At 41.3% G+C, this 19,779-nt stretch overlaps 1 protein-coding gene across 4 annotated transcripts in view; it reads right to left on the bottom strand.

Annotated features, from left to right (window-relative positions):
* GRIA3 (glutamate ionotropic receptor AMPA type subunit 3) overlaps nt 1-19,779 on the bottom strand; it is a 296,361-nt gene that overhangs the window by 67,479 nt on the left and 209,103 nt on the right. For all 4 annotated transcript variants that reach the window (XM_082377107.1, XM_082377105.1, XM_082377106.1 and 1 more), the window contains exons 10-11: nt 18,491-18,697; nt 4,362-4,738 (exon numbers count right to left, since the gene is read on the bottom strand). In XM_082377107.1, coding sequence (XP_082233233.1) covers nt 4,362-4,738; nt 18,491-18,697 — 584 coding nt within the window. The remainder of the gene's footprint in view (nt 1-4,361; nt 4,739-18,490; nt 18,698-19,779) is intronic.

The raw sequence follows: 19,779 nt of genomic DNA, 5'->3' as shown, positions 1-19,779 counted from the left end.
TGTGAAGCCAGGATGGTTAACAGCAGCCAGTTTAAAAATGATAATAGGTAACGTGTGTTGAGAACTTACTATATGTCAGGCACTGTGCTTTACATTTTATAGATGAAGAACTGAGCCTTAGCAAGATTTAGTACCTCGCCCCGCGTCACACAATAGCTAAGCGGATTGTGAATCTAGTGAGATGAACTCCAGGACCCGCATACCTAATCACTATGCTCCCTCCATCTGGCTACACCCACTGGCTATCTCCCCATCCCCCAATCAGGGGGAAGAGGGTTGAATGCAATCTCCTCATACTTTCTCCTCCTGACTCCCCCCAACAAATTAGTTTGTGTATGAATATAACCTCAGCTTATTACATTGATTACTCAGTCTCCACCTGAATTGGTCACCCTGAACAATTGGGGTAGTTGAAAATATCAAACCTAATATTGACATAGACTCTTTAGGCTTCTAGGTTACTGTTCATAGCTTTATTTGATGGCAATGGAATCATGCTCAGTTTTCCTCATGATGCCTTGTTGCTGATTTCCCAGTCTTTAACTTTGAGTGAACACATGTTCAGCAGCATTCTTAAATGCTCACTGCCTATTTTCTTAAACAGCCAGGGCAAAGGTACTGTTTCATCAGAGGTTGGGAGACTGGAAAACATCTCTTGGGCATGAGCATGAGGAAAAGAATGGAACAAACAGTGCACCTTTAGGTCGGTAGTGGGAGGCTGCGTGTGGTAGTGGAAATAATTGTACTGCTGGCTCTTACAGCCTCCATGCCCTCGGGTTCCATGACATTATCTCTCCGGGTACTATTCCTTTCTCTGTGATATGAGAAAAGCAGTATGAAGTGGAAAGAGCACAGGTTTTGGAATCGGAGATGGGTATGAATACTGGCTTTGTCATTAGCTGTGTGACTGGGCAAATTACTTCACCTGAGATTCACCTTCACCTAAAAAATAAGTACGATGCCCACCTTGTGGTAGTGTTTGAGGATTAGAATGCATATGATAATACAGGTAAAATGCCCAGACACAGTGGGAACTCAAGAGAAAGTTGTTGTTCCTGGGCCCTCAGTAAATGGATGCAGCTGGATTAATTTATCTCTGACATCTCCTCCTGCTATGATATTTGATAATTCTACTTTAAAATGTGGTCTCTTATAATGCCTTGAATTGCTCCAATTTTGAGAAAAGTCAGAGTGTACAATGCATGCTCACATTCTGGGCTTTCTGGAGAGTTTGCATTCCAAGGATGGCCATTGAACAGAAATGGGGCTGTGTACCCCATTGCTGGGTTGAGTTGTGACCAGCATTTAGAAAAAAAAAAAAGAAACAGAACAGAGAATATCAGAGTGCATGGCACACTGTAAGGGTAATTTCTGGTGAAACTTTTGTTACGTACATATATGTGTACTGAGCTGTGATGGAAAATTTATCTCTGACCGAGGGTTGTGCTCAAAACATTTGAAAGCCATCGCTCTGTAGGACAGTGTCTAGCGCAGAATAATAAAATCTGTACCTTGAAAAAAGCACTTGATATATTTCGGCGCCACAGAAGAGCCACAGCTTAAATTCTGCTACAAAAAATGAAAATAAAGAATCTTTCCAGCTTGTCATTTTCAAGCCATCATTTTTAAGTTATTACTTAATGAGGTAATATGCATAAATACTTCTAAAAACAAATGGCCTTTTTAAAAGTCCTGTTTGAGTATGCGCAGTAGTATGTAGCACTCCAGTGGGGATATCACAAATTTAGTTTTGAAAATTCACTTACAGAAACCAATAAAATCTCCAGCCTTAATAAGTCTTTAGCATTGTCTCAACACAGATTACCAGCCATGTTAAAATCATTCAATTACGGGATCATTCAGAAACCCTCATCTCTTGAAGTGAACATTTAAAAAAATCAGAGAAGAAAGAAACTAGCACAATTAACTCCCAGATGATATCACAAAACGACACACATTCCAAGCACAAAAGGAATAGGGAGTGATATAATTTGGAGAATCTGACCAAGCAGATTGAGGGTGGCAAAAAAGAATGACAGATAAATGAGGCTTACCCCACACATGTTATACTAAAAAGCTGCTGAAGATGGTTACCAGCGATTTATACTGCAAAACTTCATTTTAAATGTTTTGTGCTCCAAGTGGATAACCTCAAATGAAGTATGCTATAAAAACATGGTAGGTGACCTTCTGAGTCCTTCTAGTCTAAATGAAAATCCCTATATGTTTGTATAATTGACTCTGGTCAGTATTTGGATTAATGTTCAATTTTACCAAAACTACAACTTTTTATTTCATTTTTTTCTGATTATAAAGATGTTACATTTGCTTACAATATTTTATAATTATGAATTTGCCACCATTTTTGTTTAGGTGACTCGACACTTTAAGTGGGTAAGGTCTAGGATATTCACATTCAGTATCTTCAATAGCTTCACTGAGGTAAAATATGCATACCATACAATTCACCAATACAAGTGTACAATTAATGATTTTAGTAAATTTAGAGTTGTGCAACCATTGCCACAACCCAGTTTTGGAAAATTTCCAACACTCTGAAAAGTTGCCTTGTGCCCTTTTGTGGTTAATCCTGATAGGAATGGGACTAGGGTGAGGCAAGTGAGGCATTTGCCCCCCACACAAAATTTAAGGGGGTGCCAAAATCTCATTAATCAAAATAAAGAGAATTTTAGTATAATTTTTTAAAAAAATCAAAATTAATGCCAAAAAATCCATGATTAATAAAATAGCAAATTTGAAAATAAAGACTGAATCTGACCCCTGTACTTGCTCTACTCAGCCTCACTTGCCTCACCCTAATCCTGATCCTGATCAGCCCCTCTCTGCTCCCTCCAAGGCCCTGGAGACCAACAACGTGCTTTCTGTCTCTATTGATTTGCCTATTCTGGACAAATGGAATAATACAATATGGGGTAGTCAATAAATGGAATTCAAGTAATGGAATCATATGGTAAGTGGCCTTTTGCATCTGGCTTCTTTCATTTAGCATCATGTTTTCAAAGTTAATTTAGTAGCACGTAGCAGTTGTCTTTTTTTAGTTGCTCAATAGTTTCCCATTCCAAATGTGGTACGGATATGCCACATTTTGTTTATCCATTCATCTGTTGATGGACATTTGGGTTGTTTCCACTTTTGGCTATAATAAATAAAGCTCCTATGAACATTTGTGTATAAGTCTTTGTGTGGATATATGTTTTCTTTTCTCTTAGGTAAATAAGAGTGGAATTGCTGTGTCATATTTTAAGTGTATGTCTAACTATAAGAGACTGCCAAACCATTTTCCAGTTTGGGTGTAGCATTTTGCATTCACGCTACTAATGGATGAGAGCTATAGTCATTCCACATCCTTGTCACCACTTGGTATTATCTGTCTTTTTGATTATAGCCATTCTAGAGGATGTGTAGAGCTGTCTCACTGTGATTTTAATTTGCATTTCCCTAATGACTAATGATGTTGAGCATCTTTTCATGTGATTATTAACCATTTTTATACCTTCTTTGGGGACGTATCTATTCAAATCTTTCATCCATTTTTAGAATTGGGTTGTTTATCTTCTTTTTATTAAGTTGCAAGAGATCTTTATATATTCTAGATACAAGTCCTTTATCACATGTATGATTTCCTAATATTTTCTCCCACTGTGGCTTGTCTTTTCATTTTCTTAATGATGTCTTTTGAAATGCAAAAGTTTTGAATTTTGGTGAAGTCCAGTTTATCAATTTTTACAGTGGATTGTGCTTTTTGCGTTCTGGAAACTCTTTGTCCAATCCAAGGTCACACAGACTTCCTCCCATATTTTCTTCTAGAAGTTTTATTGTTTTAGTGATAAAACTTGGGCAAGATACTACAGTGAAATAGTTCTAGGCAGTCAGAGAGCAAAATGAAAAATGGAGGGGAAAGGGGAAGGTAGGAGGGTTTTAAAGAAGAGTTCTGTCTTTTAAATATTTTCTAGATCCAGTCTCTGGTCAAATGAGAAAATGTTCTAGCTCAATTAATGAGGAAACCATGCCTGTTTGTTCTGATCAAGATTTAGTGTTAGCTTTATCTGAATAATATCAATATTAGCTGGCAATGTTGCCTTTATCCAGAGTTCAAATGTTTGCTATAATGTGCATAAATTGATGATACCATAGAAATGCATGAAAGACATTCAAAGCAACACCAATAACACACTCACTTCAAGGACGCAAGCAAACAAAAATGGCTCGATGATAATTTGTCGCTGGATGGAATGTTAAATGAAAGAAATCTGGACTTGAGATGCGTGAATATCAGATGTGCATGAATGGATCATGGCCATAACATGCAAGGAGGCACTGGGTATGAAATGGAAACAAACCTTGGAGAAATATCACATCCTTGCTGCATAAAGGCACCCAAGGAAAACCAAAGACTGTTAAATATTCCAAATTCATTTGGAGGATCAGGAGGGCTTTGCGGGTCACGAGGTTCTTCATTGTTGTCTTCCAAGTGCCATTCGTAAGGGCTGAATCTGCTGACTAGGAAAAGAACTACACTGACTCCAATGTAAGCGAAGACGATGCACATCCAGATTTCATAAGCCAAGGGATCCAGAAACGAGAATACTCCTGGTTTTGATTTCTGAGGCTTCTTTATCATGATGGAGATGCCCAGGCTCATAAACGGCTTTGAGAAATCTATGACTTCTTCACGGACCAGCGTTATAGTGAGTGGAGCAACAGCTATATCAGCCCTCTGGAAAAAAAACATTTTTCGACTTTTAGAGACAGTATTTCCATTAGTCATTTGCCACTTAATATACCTCTTTGGTAGAAATATAAAGTCTTAAGTCACTATAACCAACTGATTTGTCAATGCTTTGGTTAGACAAGTAGTAGCATTCAGTGGGTCCTAAAATACTCTAACTTGATGGTAAGTTAAGGAAAAGACACTTTGTCCTCTGAGGCATATTGACTTAGGCCAACTGATTCAATTTTTTTTCCTAAAATTCTTTTGCTACCTTGCAACTCAACTTGTACTCTCCTGTGACATACCACTGTTTAATTCTTATATTCTTTTTTTTTTTTTAAACAAGTCTGAGACTCACCCATGCTTTTTTTTTTTTTTTTTTTTAAATATTTATTTATTTATTTATTTATGGCTGTGTTGGGTCTTCGTTTCTGTGCGAGGGCTTTCTTCTAGTTGTGGCAAGCGGGGGCCACTCTTCATCGCGGTGCGCAGGCCTCTCACTATCGCGGCCTCTCGTTGCGGAGCACAGGCTCCAGACGCGCAGGCTCAGTAGTTGTGGCTCACGGGCCCAGTTGCTCCGCGGCATGTGGGATCTTCCCAGACCAGGGCTCGAACCCGTGTCCCCTGCATTGGCAGGCAGATTCTTAACCACTGCGCCACCAGGGAAGCCCCTAATTCTTATATTCTTATTTTAATTTTCATGCTCTTATGTCATATCTCCCTTACCTGACCGGAAATTCTTGTGGGAAAAGCATAATAGTCTATACTTTTGATATGTGCCTCCCTCCCCACCATGAGGTGCAACACAGGACTACAGTACTCAGTTTAACACTTGAGTGTTTGCCATTATTCTTGACTTATTTCTTTGAGAGTATGTCTATAAAAACATAAGTTCTTTGAAGGCAGGGGCTCAATTTCCTATTTTTGTATCTATCACTGCAAAAGATCCTAAACTAAAGAAACTGTAGATGCCTAAAAAATAAGCTCTTGACTATTGAATACGAAATATGCAAACATGAAAGAATTCTGCATGGGCAATAACAAGGGCAAAGCAGTTATTACAATACGTATTAATTTATATAGTAAGCCATCATTTCTAGTGATAAATATCAGTGTAGCACTCACATGTATTGGATCAATAAAATAAATGTGTCAGTAGTGCACTGCATAATTAGTTCAGGCAAAGGCAGACAATGTTTTTATATTAGTCCCATGAAAATAGGCACTAGGAACTTCTACACTTATTTCCTTTGTCTTCCACAATAGTTCCCTTATGTCAGTAGTACGTTTTAGTCTGGAGCCAGGCCTTAAAATGCATACTTAGAAAAATGCTTCTAAGGAAAGGCTTTGGATGGTATATCAGGTATAAAGTGAAAACACCAATTTTGATGACCATTTTTTCTTTGTTAAATAGTTATGCCTCAATATCCCTACCAGTAGGGGAAGAATGATGAAATCTGAGACAGGGTATTTTTTTTTAATGTCTTAGTACTTTGATTTACACATGGTGACTCAAACTGGTTAAGAAACACTCCTTAATTAATTGAAGGGGAAATGCAGTAATAAACAGCCAGCTAACATTGATTCAGTGCTTACTCTGTGTGAGGTGTTGTGCTAAGCCCCTTATATATATTTAATTCTCACAGCAACCTTGAGGTTGGTCCATGATCATTCCCATGTTAGAGAAGGAGGAAGTGAGGCACTGAGAGGCTGGGATTAGAACCCTGGTCTTCAGATTCCAGAACTCACTCTCTTAACCACCGTAATATTCTAACTCCAGAGATACTTGCAGGTTTCTACTATATATTACTTTTATGTACAATAATCAACCTCAGCCAACGCCTCTCGGGTTCATTCCAGTGTATATCTGAGTGCCTATTCTGTGCCAAGCACTATTCTTGATGCTAGGGGTGAAGCAGTGAGCAAGACAAACAAAACAGACAAAAATCTGCTGCAGAATGTATGCATTTATTGAAGCCAACAGCCTGCTGACCAAATCTACCTTGAAGGCTGACTACCATCTCAAACTCACCATTTCTAAAATTAAATCCATCATCTATCACCGTGAGGTTGATTCTTCTTTAAGTCTGTGAATGATGCTTATTCCAAACGTTTCCCAGTCCCTAATCCTTACCTACCCTCTCTGCAGATGATCTTGCCTCTTCCTTTACTGAGAAGATGGAAGCCATCTGATATGAGCTCTATCACCTCAGTGCCTTTCTTCTCTTCCTCAATATATTGCTGTTATCTTTATCCCTTCTGTCATTCCCATCGCTTAGAAAATGAACTCTTTCTAAGATTTACTCTATGTATTCCTTGCATCTCATACTCTTCTGTCTCTTCTTAAAATTCAGCTCTGTTTATTCTCTTTTGCTATTTTTTCCTTCTCAGTCTATTCTAGTGGTTCTCAGTGTGATTCCCCAGACTTAGCAGCAACAGAGCCACCTGGGAACTTGTTAGAAATGCCAATTCTTGGGCCCCACCCCATGTTTATTAAATAAGAAACTTGGGGTCCCCCACTCAGGTGGCCCTCCAGGTGATTCTAATTCCTGCTGTAATTTGAAACCACTGACAGGTCTTATTCACTTAATAATTACCTCATACTCAGGTCATTCTGTATACTGACAAAGAAAAATGAAACAAAAAAACACTTCTTCCTCCTTTTTTTGATCCTACTACCCTCTTAACCATACAGCATCACTCCCTATCACCACCAATCTTCTTGAAAAATTCGTCTTTACTATCTCTTGATTTTAACACAATGTTTCCCTTATACACCTGTGCTCTAACTTCCATTCCCCTCCAATTTAGTGAAATTGCTTCTTGAACTATATACTTGGTTACCAAATTCAAAGACCTTTCCGCAGATCACTTATATACCACTGGCCCTTAGCACTATATATACCCTCTTTCCTTAGCTCTCTGATGCTGAAGACTATGGGTTCTTCTCCTACCTTTCTGTCTTTGCTTCCTAGTTCTGCTCTCTCAGTCAAGATGTACGTTTGTACCCCCAGAGTCGATTCACGGGCCCTGGTTTGGTAGGTAATTAATGAAGGTTTGTGGAATAAGCAAGTCTCTTTAAGGTTCTGTTCTTCCTTTCTCCCCTCAGTATTATTACCTATGGCTTCAACTCTTCCCTCATTGCGCTAACTCCTGAATCACCAGTTCCACATTTCTAACTGGAGGGGAGACAAACACAGGTTTTATCTATTTTACTCTTTTGCCTGGGGCCAGACCAGGTCGTAGAAACAAAAGCAACTGAGGAGAATGGAATCGGCCCAAAAGCTAGTGGGGTTTTTTGGCACAGGGAGTCTGAATCAGCTAGAAAGAACCTTGTCATGCCAAGAGAATTCACAGATAAAGCCACCTTCTATCCCTGCCAACGTATTTCTACCTCCTGCTTAGAACGTGCAAATGCCCTACTAGCAGCATTTCCCAGTTGATCTCATTTGATTTAATTACTTCATTTAAGTAGTTTTTTATCTTTAAAGTCAAAATACTAGATAGTTCTGAAAGAAATTGCCACTTCTTTGTTTTGGAAGGAAGAACTAAGGGACACTTGTGTGAGAAAATCACTTTGGATTGAATTTAGGGGAATTAGGTTCTTTTTCAAGCAGGTCAAGAAAGGATTTTGAGAATCTTGACACCCTTTAAGAGAAAAAAACCTAACTCAGTAACTGAAACACTCACCAGATGATAAGCACAGCTAAATGCTAACAAGATGTGGCTAGATAGACAAAGCGGGGCTTCTTGTCTGGTTCCCAGGAACGTGCAGCAAAAGAACAGATTCCCAAAGAAAGCCATTTTTATTTTTATTTTTTTAAATTTTATTTATTTATTTTTTGCCTGCTTGAGCATCTGTATTTTTTTTTAATTGAGGTATAACTACTGAAGCCCGCGTGCCTAGAGCCCGTGCTCTGTAAGAAGAGAAGGCACCGCCATGAGAAGCCTGCGCACCGCAATGAGGAGTAGCCCCCGTGCGCAGCAACGAAGACCCAGTGCAGCCAAAAAGAAAGCCATTTTTAGTTTGAAGTACTTTTGAAGTCACACAAAACAACAGGAAGAAGCTGCTCCCCCCAGGCACTTGCTCTTCAGCCAGGCTTTTCTACCTTTCCTGAATTGTTTCTTTCTAAGGAGCTTTTTCAGAGGTGGCAGTTTGTTTTTCTGGAGGGTGCTTCTTCAATGAAGAACAGTGTTAAATCTGTGCTCAATTAAGCCTCATTGATGTGGACCTGGCTCCAAAATGATAATTACCACGCTGAACCTGAAAAAAGACCTATACAGACGGAAATAGACAAAGGGATAGCAAAGGGCAGGTAGGAGAGGCTCAGCTGGTAGAGGAGGAGGGAGCTGCTGATCGAGCCAACTCAGCCGGAGACTGAGCAGCCCCGCCCATCTCTTGTATGCTTGGTGAGGCCAACGCAGCAGAAAGGTCATATCAGCTCATAGCCAGCCTTGGAGAAACCCTTGCCCTCTGCCACCACTACCCCTTCCTCCATATGAAAAGGCTCTTGTCATGGTCTCTTATTTCAGAGCTCAAGGCCTGCTTGGCATAATGCCTGTGACGCAATCAACATACTTATTAGAGGCAATGGGGAGTAGCAGGTAACTAACTAGTGTCAGAAAAGACTCATTTAGCTCTCCTGGGACAGCTGTAGCATGCAGATGAGCGGGAAGGTCATTTTCAGGTCAACTTAAAGATTTCAGGGGCCAACACTGACGAAAAAGTGAAAAAGGCAACTCCCCAAATGGCATTCCTTTCCTGGTCTCGGCTCCTTATGAAAGCCAGCTGTGGCTGGGAGAGAGTGTTAAGAATTCTCCAGAGGGCTAGGGAGCAGCTGAAATTCGGCCTCAGTAGTGAAGTATCTCACTTGTGGCATCCTGAGTCAGTCCAGCAGCCTTTTGTCCTCAAGCCTCTGCCTGTGCCAGTAACAGCAGCCAGCAGGCCATTTTCAGAAACCTAGGTGGGGAAGTAGGTGGTGTGACGGTGCTCTGGGTGATGGACAAAACCCAGCAACTGGCAAGAGCTCAGGGTAAGAGTGTGCTAGCGCTTTTGCTTGCATCTTGACTACTTAAAGGATTTTCATCAAGCGGCTTAAGAGTGGCTGTGTGGGCTCAGTAAACACACAGAATTAGGTTTGATTTTTCCACTCACTGGTGGCAAACCCGGAGTAACTGCACTATTGGAGGGGATTTAGCTTGAGGGGATATATAATCCTTTTCATAGGTGGGTTGCCAAAGTCGTAAATTTCATAAAACTTAAAACCCAACAAGCTCATATGTGTAGGGACGATGCGCTTAAGAGTCTGACAGGCTGAAGACAGAAATGACGCTTATTTTATTTTTTTTAACATCTTTATTGGGGTATAATTGCTCTACAATGGTGTGTTAGTTTCTGCTTTATAACAAAGTGAATCAGCTATACATATACATACATCCCCATATCCCTTCCCTCTTGCGTCTCCCTCCCACCCTCCCTATCCCACCCCTCTAGGTGGACACAAAGCACCGAGCTGATCTCCCTGTGTTATGCGGCAGCTTCCCACTAGCTATCAGCTTTACATTTGGTAATGTATATATGTCCATGCCACTCTCTCACTTTGTCCCAGCTTACTCTTACCCCTCCCCGTGGCCTCAAGTCCATTCTCTATGTCTGTGTCTTTATTCCTGTCCTGCTCCTAGGTTCTTCAGAACCATTTTTTTTTTCCCCGCCTGTAGCATTTGTTGTAAAGCTGGTTTGGTGGTGCTGAATTCTCTTAGCTTTGCTTGTCTGTAAAGGTTTTAATTTCTCCGTCGAATCTGAATGAGATCCTTGCTGGGTAGAGTAATCTTGGTTGTACGTTTTTCCCTTTCATCACTTTAAATATGTCCTGCCACTCCCTTCTGGCTTGCAGAGTTTCTGCTGGAAGATCAGCTGTTAACCTTATGGGGATTCCCTTGTGTGTTATTTGTTATTTTTCCCTTGCTGCTTTTAATATTTGTTCTTTGTATTTAATTTTTGATAGTTTGATTAATATGTGTCTTGGCGTGTTTCTCCTCGGATTTGTCCTGTATGGGACTCTCTGTGCTTCCTGGACTTGATTAACTATTTCCTTTCCTATGTTAGGGAAGTTTTCAACTACAATCTCTTCAAATATTTTCTCAGTCCCTTTATTTTTCTCTTCTTCTTCTGGGACCCCTATAATTCGAATGTTGGTGCGTTTAATGTTGTCCCAGAGGTCTCTGAGACTGTCCTCAATTCTTTTCATTCTTTTTTTTTTATTCTGCTCTGTGATAGGTATTTCCACTATTTTATCGTCCAGGTCACTTATCTGTTCTTCTGCCTCAGTTATTCTGCTATTGATTCCTTCTAGAGAATTTTAAATTTCACTTATTGTGTTGTTCATCATTGTCTGTTTGCTCTTTAGTTCTTCTAGGTCCTTGTTAAACGTTTCTTGTATTTTCTCCATTTTATTTCCAAGATTTTGAATCATCTTTACTATCATTGCTCTGAATTCTTTTTCAGGTAGTCTGCCTATTTCCTCTTGCCTATTTGTTTGGTCTGGTGGGTTTTTACCTTGCTCCTTCATCTGCTGTGTATTTCTCTGTCTTCTCATTTTGCTTAACTTACTGTGTTTGGGGTCTCCTTTTTGCAGGCTGCAGGTTTGTAGTTCCCGTTGTTTTTGGTGTCTGCCCCCAGTGGGTAAGGTTGGTTGAGTGGGTTGTGTAGGCTTCCTGGTGGAGGTGACTAGTGCCTGTGTTCTGGTGGATGAGGGTGGATCTTGTCTTTCTGGTGGGCAGGACTGCATCCGGTGGTGTGTTTTGGGGTGTCTTTGAACTTATTATGATTTTAGGCAGCCTCTCTGCTAATGGGTGGGGTTGTGTTCCTGTCTTGCTAGTTGTTTGGCATGGGGTGTCCAGCACTGTAGCTTGCTGGTCGTTGAGAGGAGCTGGGTCTTAGTGTTGAGATGGAGATCTCTGGGAGAGCTCTCGCCGATTGATATTATGTGGAGCCAGGAGGTCTCTGGTGGACCAATGTCCTGAACTCAGCTCTCCCACCTCAGAGGCTCAGGCCTGATTCCCAGCTGGAGCACCAAGACCCTGTCAGCCACATGGCTCAGAAGAAATGGTAGAAAAAAAAGAAAGAAAGAAAAATAAAATAAAATAAAATAAAATAAAGTTATTAAAATAAAGAATTAAAAAATATTAAAATAAAAAAATGTAAAATGTAATTTAAAAAAAGAGAAGAGAGCAACCAAACCAATAAACAAATCCACCAATGATAACAAGTGCTAAAAACTAAACTATGATAAACATATAAATCAGAAACTATTCAGTCGCATATAGCAAACCCCAAGACTACAGTTGCTCCCAAAGTCCACTGCCTCAATTTTGGGATGATTCGTTGTCTATTCAGGTATTCCACAGATGCAAGGTACATCAAGTTGATTGTGGAGATTTAATCCGCTGCTCCTGAGGCTGCTGGGAGAGATTTCCCTTTCTCTTCTTTGTTCGCACAGCCCCTGGGGTTCAGCTTTGGATTTGGACCCGCCTCTGCATGTAGGTCACCCTCTGGCATCTGTTCTTCGCCCAGACAGGACGGGGTTAAAGGAGCGGCTGATTCGGGGGCTCTGGCTCACTCAGGCCGGGGGGAGGGAGGGATACGGATGTGGGGCGAGCCTGCTTCGGCAGAGGCCGGCGTGACGTTGCACCAGCCTGAGGCGCGCCGTGCGTTCTCCCGGGGAAGTTGTCCCTGGATCACAGGACCCTGGCAGTGGCGGGCTGCACGGGCTCCCGGGAGGGGAGGTGTGGAGAGTGACCTGTGCTCGCACACAGGCTTCTTGGTGGCGGCAGCAGCAGCCTTAGTGTTTCATGCCCGTCTCTGGGGTCTGCGCTGATAGCCACGGCTCGTGCCCGTCTCTGGAGCTCGTTTAGGTGGTGTTCTGAATCTCCTCTCCTCACGCACCCCGAAACAATGGTCTCTTGACTCTTAGGCAGTTCCAGACTTTTTTCCCGGATTCCCTCCTGGCTAGCCGTGGCGCACTAGCCCCTTCAGGCTGTGCTCACGCAGGCAACCCCAGTCCTCTCCCTGGGATCTGACCTCTGATGCCCGAGCCTCAGCCATGACGCTTAGTTTAAATGTCATTTAAAACTTTTTTTTTGAGCTGAAAGGCTTATGTTATAGCTTAATCATCCAATGATCTGATGCAAAACTTGTAATCCACCTGGAGACTGTGCATGAGCAGGAGCTTGTCAGCTACAATTTTAAAGCACTTGTTGAAAGCAAGGGGGAGGATGAGAGAGAGTGGGTAGGCAATGCATTGGCATGTAGTGCATAAGATATTATCCGTCATCTGAGAGAAGAGGCAGATGTGACCTGACCCTTCATCCCTGTATCAACCATAAGGTTCTAGTAGCCTTTGGCAGACATGTTGTTTGGAAAGTTTAGATGTGTTGGAGAAAGGAGTGGGACAGAATCAAGCTAGACAATAAGCATATAATTGCTAACTGTTGGGGGCCTGGACTTAAACTGCTTTATTGGCTGTACTCTATGGGATATTTAATGTCTGCAGTTGTTTGGATCTGGAGAAAGGGATGAGGTCTATTTAAATCTCTGCAACAACAAGCAGTGTCACAATAGGATCTCCTCATTTCTTTATACAGAACAGATGTCCCAGTCTGGATCTCTTGGTTAGGGCTCCCTGTCCTTGGGGAGCTGAGAGAGTTAAAGACAAAGTGAAGATAAAGGAGTGTCCCTGGAGCTGGGTAAAAGCCTCATGAGACTAAATTTGGTTGGAAATATTTCCCCACCGTGTCTGCTCAGAATGGCAGACTTCCATGCATCATTAATGCTCCTTCCTGGAATTCATATGCCTCATTTGAAAGAGAGGGGTGCTTTTATCAAACCATCAGCCCTCCTGCCAAAGCCCAGTGTAATCACCTGAAGAACAGAAGAGAATATTTGGCATCTGTTATTTCACCCTTGCTTCTCTGCCTTTTAGCTGGAAGGACAGATCGACTTTCTGTCTTCCTTAATGGAAAATGAATCTATCTTAGGATAGTGACAACTTAAGAGATAATTTCTTCTGGGTAGAGAAATGTCAGTGTGAATAGCATCTGTAAAATTGCCATTTGTCCCAGGAGTGTGAAGGAGTCTGAGGATGCCCAGGGGATGTGACCTGGAATCAATTGTCCTCCAGCCTCATCTCCATCCCCAAGCTCTCTGCTCTCTTGTAAGCCAGAGGTACCAATCTGGGTAGTATTTTGTCTGTCCTTTCCTATCCTTAGTTCTAAGTGCTAGGAACATAAGGAACATGGCAGCTGCCCACTGGGAGGTGTCCTTTTGTCAATTAGGACCTCAATTTCCTTCCAGCCCTTGTCCTGACTCTCTTTTTCTGTTAGATCATATCTCCTCTCAAAGGGCAGAAACCCTCAGCTGCCTACCTGGGTTTTCAAATATTTCAAGTGATAACTAGAGATGTGTATTACATTATCCTGGAGGCCACAGATAAACAGGATGGGTATCTCAGATGGAAAAGCTCATAATCCAACTAGATTGTAAGCCCCTTGAAGGCAGGTAGGATTATCTTCCCATAATTGGACACGCTTAGTAAACTGAACCAATGACTCAGTGGACAGACCACTGGACCAGGAATCATGAAACCTGAGTTATAGTCTAAGCTCTGCCAAGCTGGGTGATTTTGTGACTTTGTCACAATACCTGCCACTATTCCTGTCATCCCTGTCCTATAGCAGGACTTGGTTTCCTGGTTTACCCAATGGGCAGTTCTAATGTTCAGTCCTGGCCAGTCTCCACATTTATGTGTAAAGTGAACGAAAAGGTAGGCTAAAGAATATCTAAGAGCCCTGCTAGCAACAAAATGTTTTTAAATGTCCTCTTAAAACACATGCTATTTGGGAACCGTAAAAACTTGTGGTCTGAGGACAACTGCCATGTGGCGATGTTACAGACATTAAGCTCAAAATCAAAACTTCTAAAAGCAGGTGGACAGTTTCAAGTCCATAATGTTCTGAAGAGCTTATATAACAGGGGCACATTGTGTCCTACTGACATTTGTTTCAAAAATAGCCTTCTTAGTGATACAAGGTGGCCCAAACATCAACCTTGATTTGATTTTCTTTAGAGGAAAAAAAAAACCATTTAGGACTCATCTGAAAAGAGGCTGATTGGCTTCTTTCTTCTTTAACAAGTTTAATTTATTTTGACTCTTTCTTGAGACTTTATGGCAGATACTGAAATCTCCTTTGCAAAGCTTTTTTCATCTCTGCCTTTCTTCATTTTTTTCCTACTCTGATCTGTTGTACATACCAAAAGTATAAGAGAAAATGCCCTAAAGATAAAGCTGTGTCTGTCTGTGTAGTTTTCGTGTTATTGCAAGAAATACTTCCATGTTCTCCATCCTTTTGCTTATTAAGCACTTAGGGAAGTCACCGGGGGGGTTTTGCCCTTCTTTTTCTTAAGCAACTTGCAAACCATAGGAGACCAGGCCTGCCAGAAATGAATGCCTGTTTTCACTTTTCTCCATTTCTATCAATGACAGAGAAGTTGCAAACTTCCCAATGCTGAAAGATGAAAACTTCTAAATGAAGAGGAAGACTCACTTAGCTTAGATCATCCTCCCTTACAGACAGCTCTCACTCCAAGCATGAGAAGAACGTCCATTTTTCATAGCCACACATCTTAGAGGAAAGTGGAACTTGGCAGTTCACTCAAATAGGTTGGTTTGTTCTCAGTTCCCAGGAATCACCTTGTGTTATGATCTCAGAAAGCACCAGACACTTGTTCTAGGTCAGGGGAGGGAGGAGGACATTTCTGTAAGAGCCTTCCCTGGCTATTGCTTTTATCTTTAGTAGAAAGAACTGGGTGAAAAAGATGGGTAGGCTCCTCCAGGAGAATTCTTACCTATTCAGCAGTAGAGAGTTGGTTTCTAAATTACTAAACAAATATGGCACTTGCTAATTCTCAAGCTCCCTCACTCACACATACACAAACCGGAAAGAGGAAGAGAATGTGGAGATTAAGTGGGTGCAGTACAGAGGGCATGCCAGAGGAGAAACCAAAATCCACTGAGAAAGCTGGTCTTGGTCTGAACAATGTCAAGAAATTTGCCTTGCTCTTCAGCACTGTGTTTAATGTCCTGTGCAGTGACAGGAGGTCACTGAGCTATTTACACAGCGTGACAGGCTTTCTCTTGAGACAGTAGAGCGCTCTGGCAATTGAGACATAATGGGCTGGTAGAGCCCATGCCAGTTACTCTGCCCTAGTGGAAAGAGCCCCTAAATTCCTTGTCAGGTTTATGTGGCCAAATACTCTTCCCCCAGAATGGCTAAGGCACCAAGGGCCTTTGCAACATGTTTCAAGTATCTTTTAGGATGGGATGGGTCTGCAACACTTGGCTGTTAGGCGGTATAGGGCAATGGTTAAAGAACACAAACTTCATAGTCAGAGACCTGGGTTCAAATCACTGTGTCAGTACAAGCTGTTTGGCCTTGACATGAGACTTCACCTCTCTAGGCTTCAATTTTTCTCATCTGTAGAATGATGTTAATAGTGTTTTGAGGATTAAGTTACATAATGCTTGTAAAGCACTTGGCACAATGCCTGGCAAACAGTAACTATGCAAAAAATGGTAGCTAATAATAATAAAAATATTATAGGATTACCTCTCACCATGAACTCAATTTAATGGATATTGGCTGGGCATTATTATGTGCCAGGCATTCACTTATTAAAGTAAAAAGTGAGCATCTCTTATGTACCAGGTAATGTGCTAAGAGCAGGGGAGAGCTGTGAGCAAGACAGGACCTCTTAGAGCCTGAGTGTTGGGCAGATTAGGGACAGGAAATAGAAGAAGACTTGATCACCAACTTGTAAAGTAAGAGGTTACAGCTGTGTCAGGATGGTTCAGAGCTTCTCAGGTTTCTCAGAAAGCATGATGGGTGCTCTGTCCCTTCTTCAGCCCCTCTCTCTGGCCTTAGAAGTTCTTCTTTCTCATAACTGGGTTCACTTGCATCTTATCTGCAATTCAGCCCTGCCCCAGTTCCCAGGACCAGCCTTGACCCAAGACAGGGTCCAGCCCCACAGCTGGGGGCTAAGGTTCAAATCGCCTTGCAGCTTGTCTGACTGGAAGATGGTGCTCTGGTTTTGATACTTGAGGTCCAGTCTCATTTTAAGCCTTAATTCCCTTTCTGTGCCCTTAGTTTTAGAAATGAGCTTCTGCCTTTGTGCTTGTTCCTTAGGACCTGTTCCAAAAACTTATTTAGCGACCCCAGTACTATCTTATGATTGGAGTGCTATACCTTATTCTTGTTAATTCCTGTCTCAAGCGCTAGAGTCCTTATCCTAAACCTCAGTCCAATAGCTAACTTGTGGACATTTGCTTCTTGCCAGACTCTTCTCAATATATCCATCCCCTAAATTCCTCTCCTTCCCCTAACCTGTTGTTTAGACAGGGACTGGTCATTGCAAGTAACCTTTGTCTGTTTGAACTAAACCTCTGCCACTGCCACCTGCACTTGGGTTAGTTTTCTAGTGACTGGTTCACCCGATGGGTGGTTCTTATGTCCAGTTTTGTTTATTTCCATATGCCTCATTGGGTGACCCAAGATCTGACCTTCCCAATCAGAGACCAAAACCTTTTAAAGCTAAGCCCCTGAGGAGCTCTGAAGATACTACTGTACCCCTTTTAAAAAGCCCTAATTATTAGTATAATTCTTTTGTACTTCACCCATGGGCAAGCCCTTGGCAGAGCCATTCTGTTCATTCATTAATTCATTCAAAATATATTTATTGGACTTACGTTATGTGTCAGACCATGGCATATTGAAATGAATCAGATATGGCTTCAGTTTTCAAGGAGTTCATAGACTAGTTGGGACAGCTGAACTTGAAAACAGATCGTTATAATAGAGTTTCAAAAGTACTATGAGAAAGCAAAAAAAAATACTATAGGGAAGCTAAAAGCAGGGGCAGCTAACCAGACTGCAGGTGGGATTAGGGAAGGCTTCCTGAAAGAGGTGACACCTCTGAGTTCTGAAGGACTGAAGAGAGGTGAAGGTACTTCCAGGCCTGCCTTCAGGGAACAATGCATACTTTGCTGGAACATTGAGTGTGAAGGAGGAAGAGGACCAGATGAAACTAGAGAGGTAGGTGGGGGCCAGGTGACAAAGTGCCTTCTTTGCCATGCTAAGGAATTTGAATTTTATCCTGATTTCTAAAGTGAGAAACTACAATAATGTGGATTTGATTTGCCAGGGTAAGAGCAGAGGCAGGGAAACCAAGTAAAGACTGTCAAATGGTAAGAACCGTAACTAAGATGATGATGGTGGGAATGAAGAGTGTATCTGGATTTGAGAGACAGAAAAGTAGAATTGATAGGATATGGTGACTGACTGGATATGAGGGGAGCGATGAGGAAAGATGACCTGGTTGCTTAGGCAACTAGGTGGGTGGTGATTCTGCTGCCTGAGACAGGGAACACAGAAGGAACAGATTTTCAGTAGAGGGCAGGCTGTACTTAATGTTGCCAGATAAAGTTCTCCAATTCTACTTTCCTTTCAGTAAAATAATCCTGTTGCCCAAAGGATGCTATTGACAAGCTACCTTTACAGAATTCAACTGTAGAATAAAATGTTTTTCGTACAGATCATATGAAAACTATGCAATTGGATAAATACTGCACTTGAAAATTGAATTCCTCTATCTTTATTAGTTGGAAGGCATAGAAATAAATGAAAACAGTGTTGAAAAAAACTTACCCCATAGACAAGTTCCCCAACCATGCCGTTCCATATTTTAGTCTCCGGATCCCTTGCACCGTATTTCCCGTCACCGACAATGGACAATTTGTATTTGATCCTTACATGTTTGGCTATTTCATAGGCTAAGTCTACACAATAGCCTTCATATCGCTCATTTCCTTCCAGTTGCTCATGATTCTTCTTATACATTACATATGGTGATTCCTTTGGGACCAGAAGCAAGATCAAAGGATTACTCCTATACATTTTTCTAAGAGATAATAAATGTAATAATGAAGTTTTGTTCCCCTGTGGCTATTGAGGTTTGGTGTGTTAAGAGAGCCTTTAAAAATGTTTGCTTAATAAGCAGAAGAGCCTCAATTGACTATTCATGGGGGCACATATTCCTTGGAGTCCTTAGTTGTTGATTTAAGGAAACAGAGAAGAATTTAAGTTCTTTCTGAGAGTTTGAAAGAACCAGTTTCCACCTGTAAAGTCTTTGATTTAGTCAAATTGGGCAGAGGTATTTCTCTTAGTTACACGAAGGTGAACTGCCTTTGATTTCTTGGGATTTACTATGTAAGAACCACAGCCAGCCCTGGAAAGCCCTAGGGAAGCACTGTGATCTTTGTGAGGTCAGGGTCTGTGGCTTATTCATTTTTATATCCTCAGGGCCTAGTACAGTACCTAGGACAAAGTGAGTATTTGATAGGCATGTTTAAATGAAAGATAAACTTCAGCTGAATCTCCATTTAATTAATCACAATTTCAGACCTACTCATTTTCAGGCATACTCATTTTTAACCCGGGTTTGTACTTCATTCAGTAATGAAACATACCAGCTTTCAGAAAAGCATTTGAAAATAAGTGAAAATACTATTTCACATCCCAATAGTGCTTTTAGTTTTTCAGAAAAGCTTTACATGGTGAATATTGCCTTGAAACGTCTTATGACATGGATAGGAGATTATTATTACGACCACTCCTTATGTGAAAAAATAACACAAGCTGAGGCTCAGAGAAGTTGTGATTTGCACCATTAAACTCAGGTTAGTGGTAGACCTAATATTAGATCCCTGACCTACTCTTTCCTCCATACAACGCTATCTCCCCCACAATGAAGAATTACATTTCAAGTCCAGAGGAAGCATCAGTCCATGAGGGTAACAAAGAGGATAACAACATCTAAAACTATTGGGAATTCCTATTCTTTTTCTTTATTTAAATGACATTCTGTTCCTCATCATGGCAAGACATTTTGAAAGGCTCCTAAGCTGACCTGTTGGAAGTTTCCACTGTTTGAACTT

The sequence above is a fragment of the Balaenoptera borealis genome (assembly GCF_965194805.1).
Source record: "Balaenoptera borealis genome assembly, chromosome: X".
In the NCBI taxonomy this organism is placed as follows: domain Eukaryota; kingdom Metazoa; phylum Chordata; class Mammalia; order Artiodactyla; family Balaenopteridae; genus Balaenoptera; species Balaenoptera borealis.
Note: the sequence above shows the minus strand (reverse complement) of the source record. Positions and strands in the feature narration are given on the sequence as shown.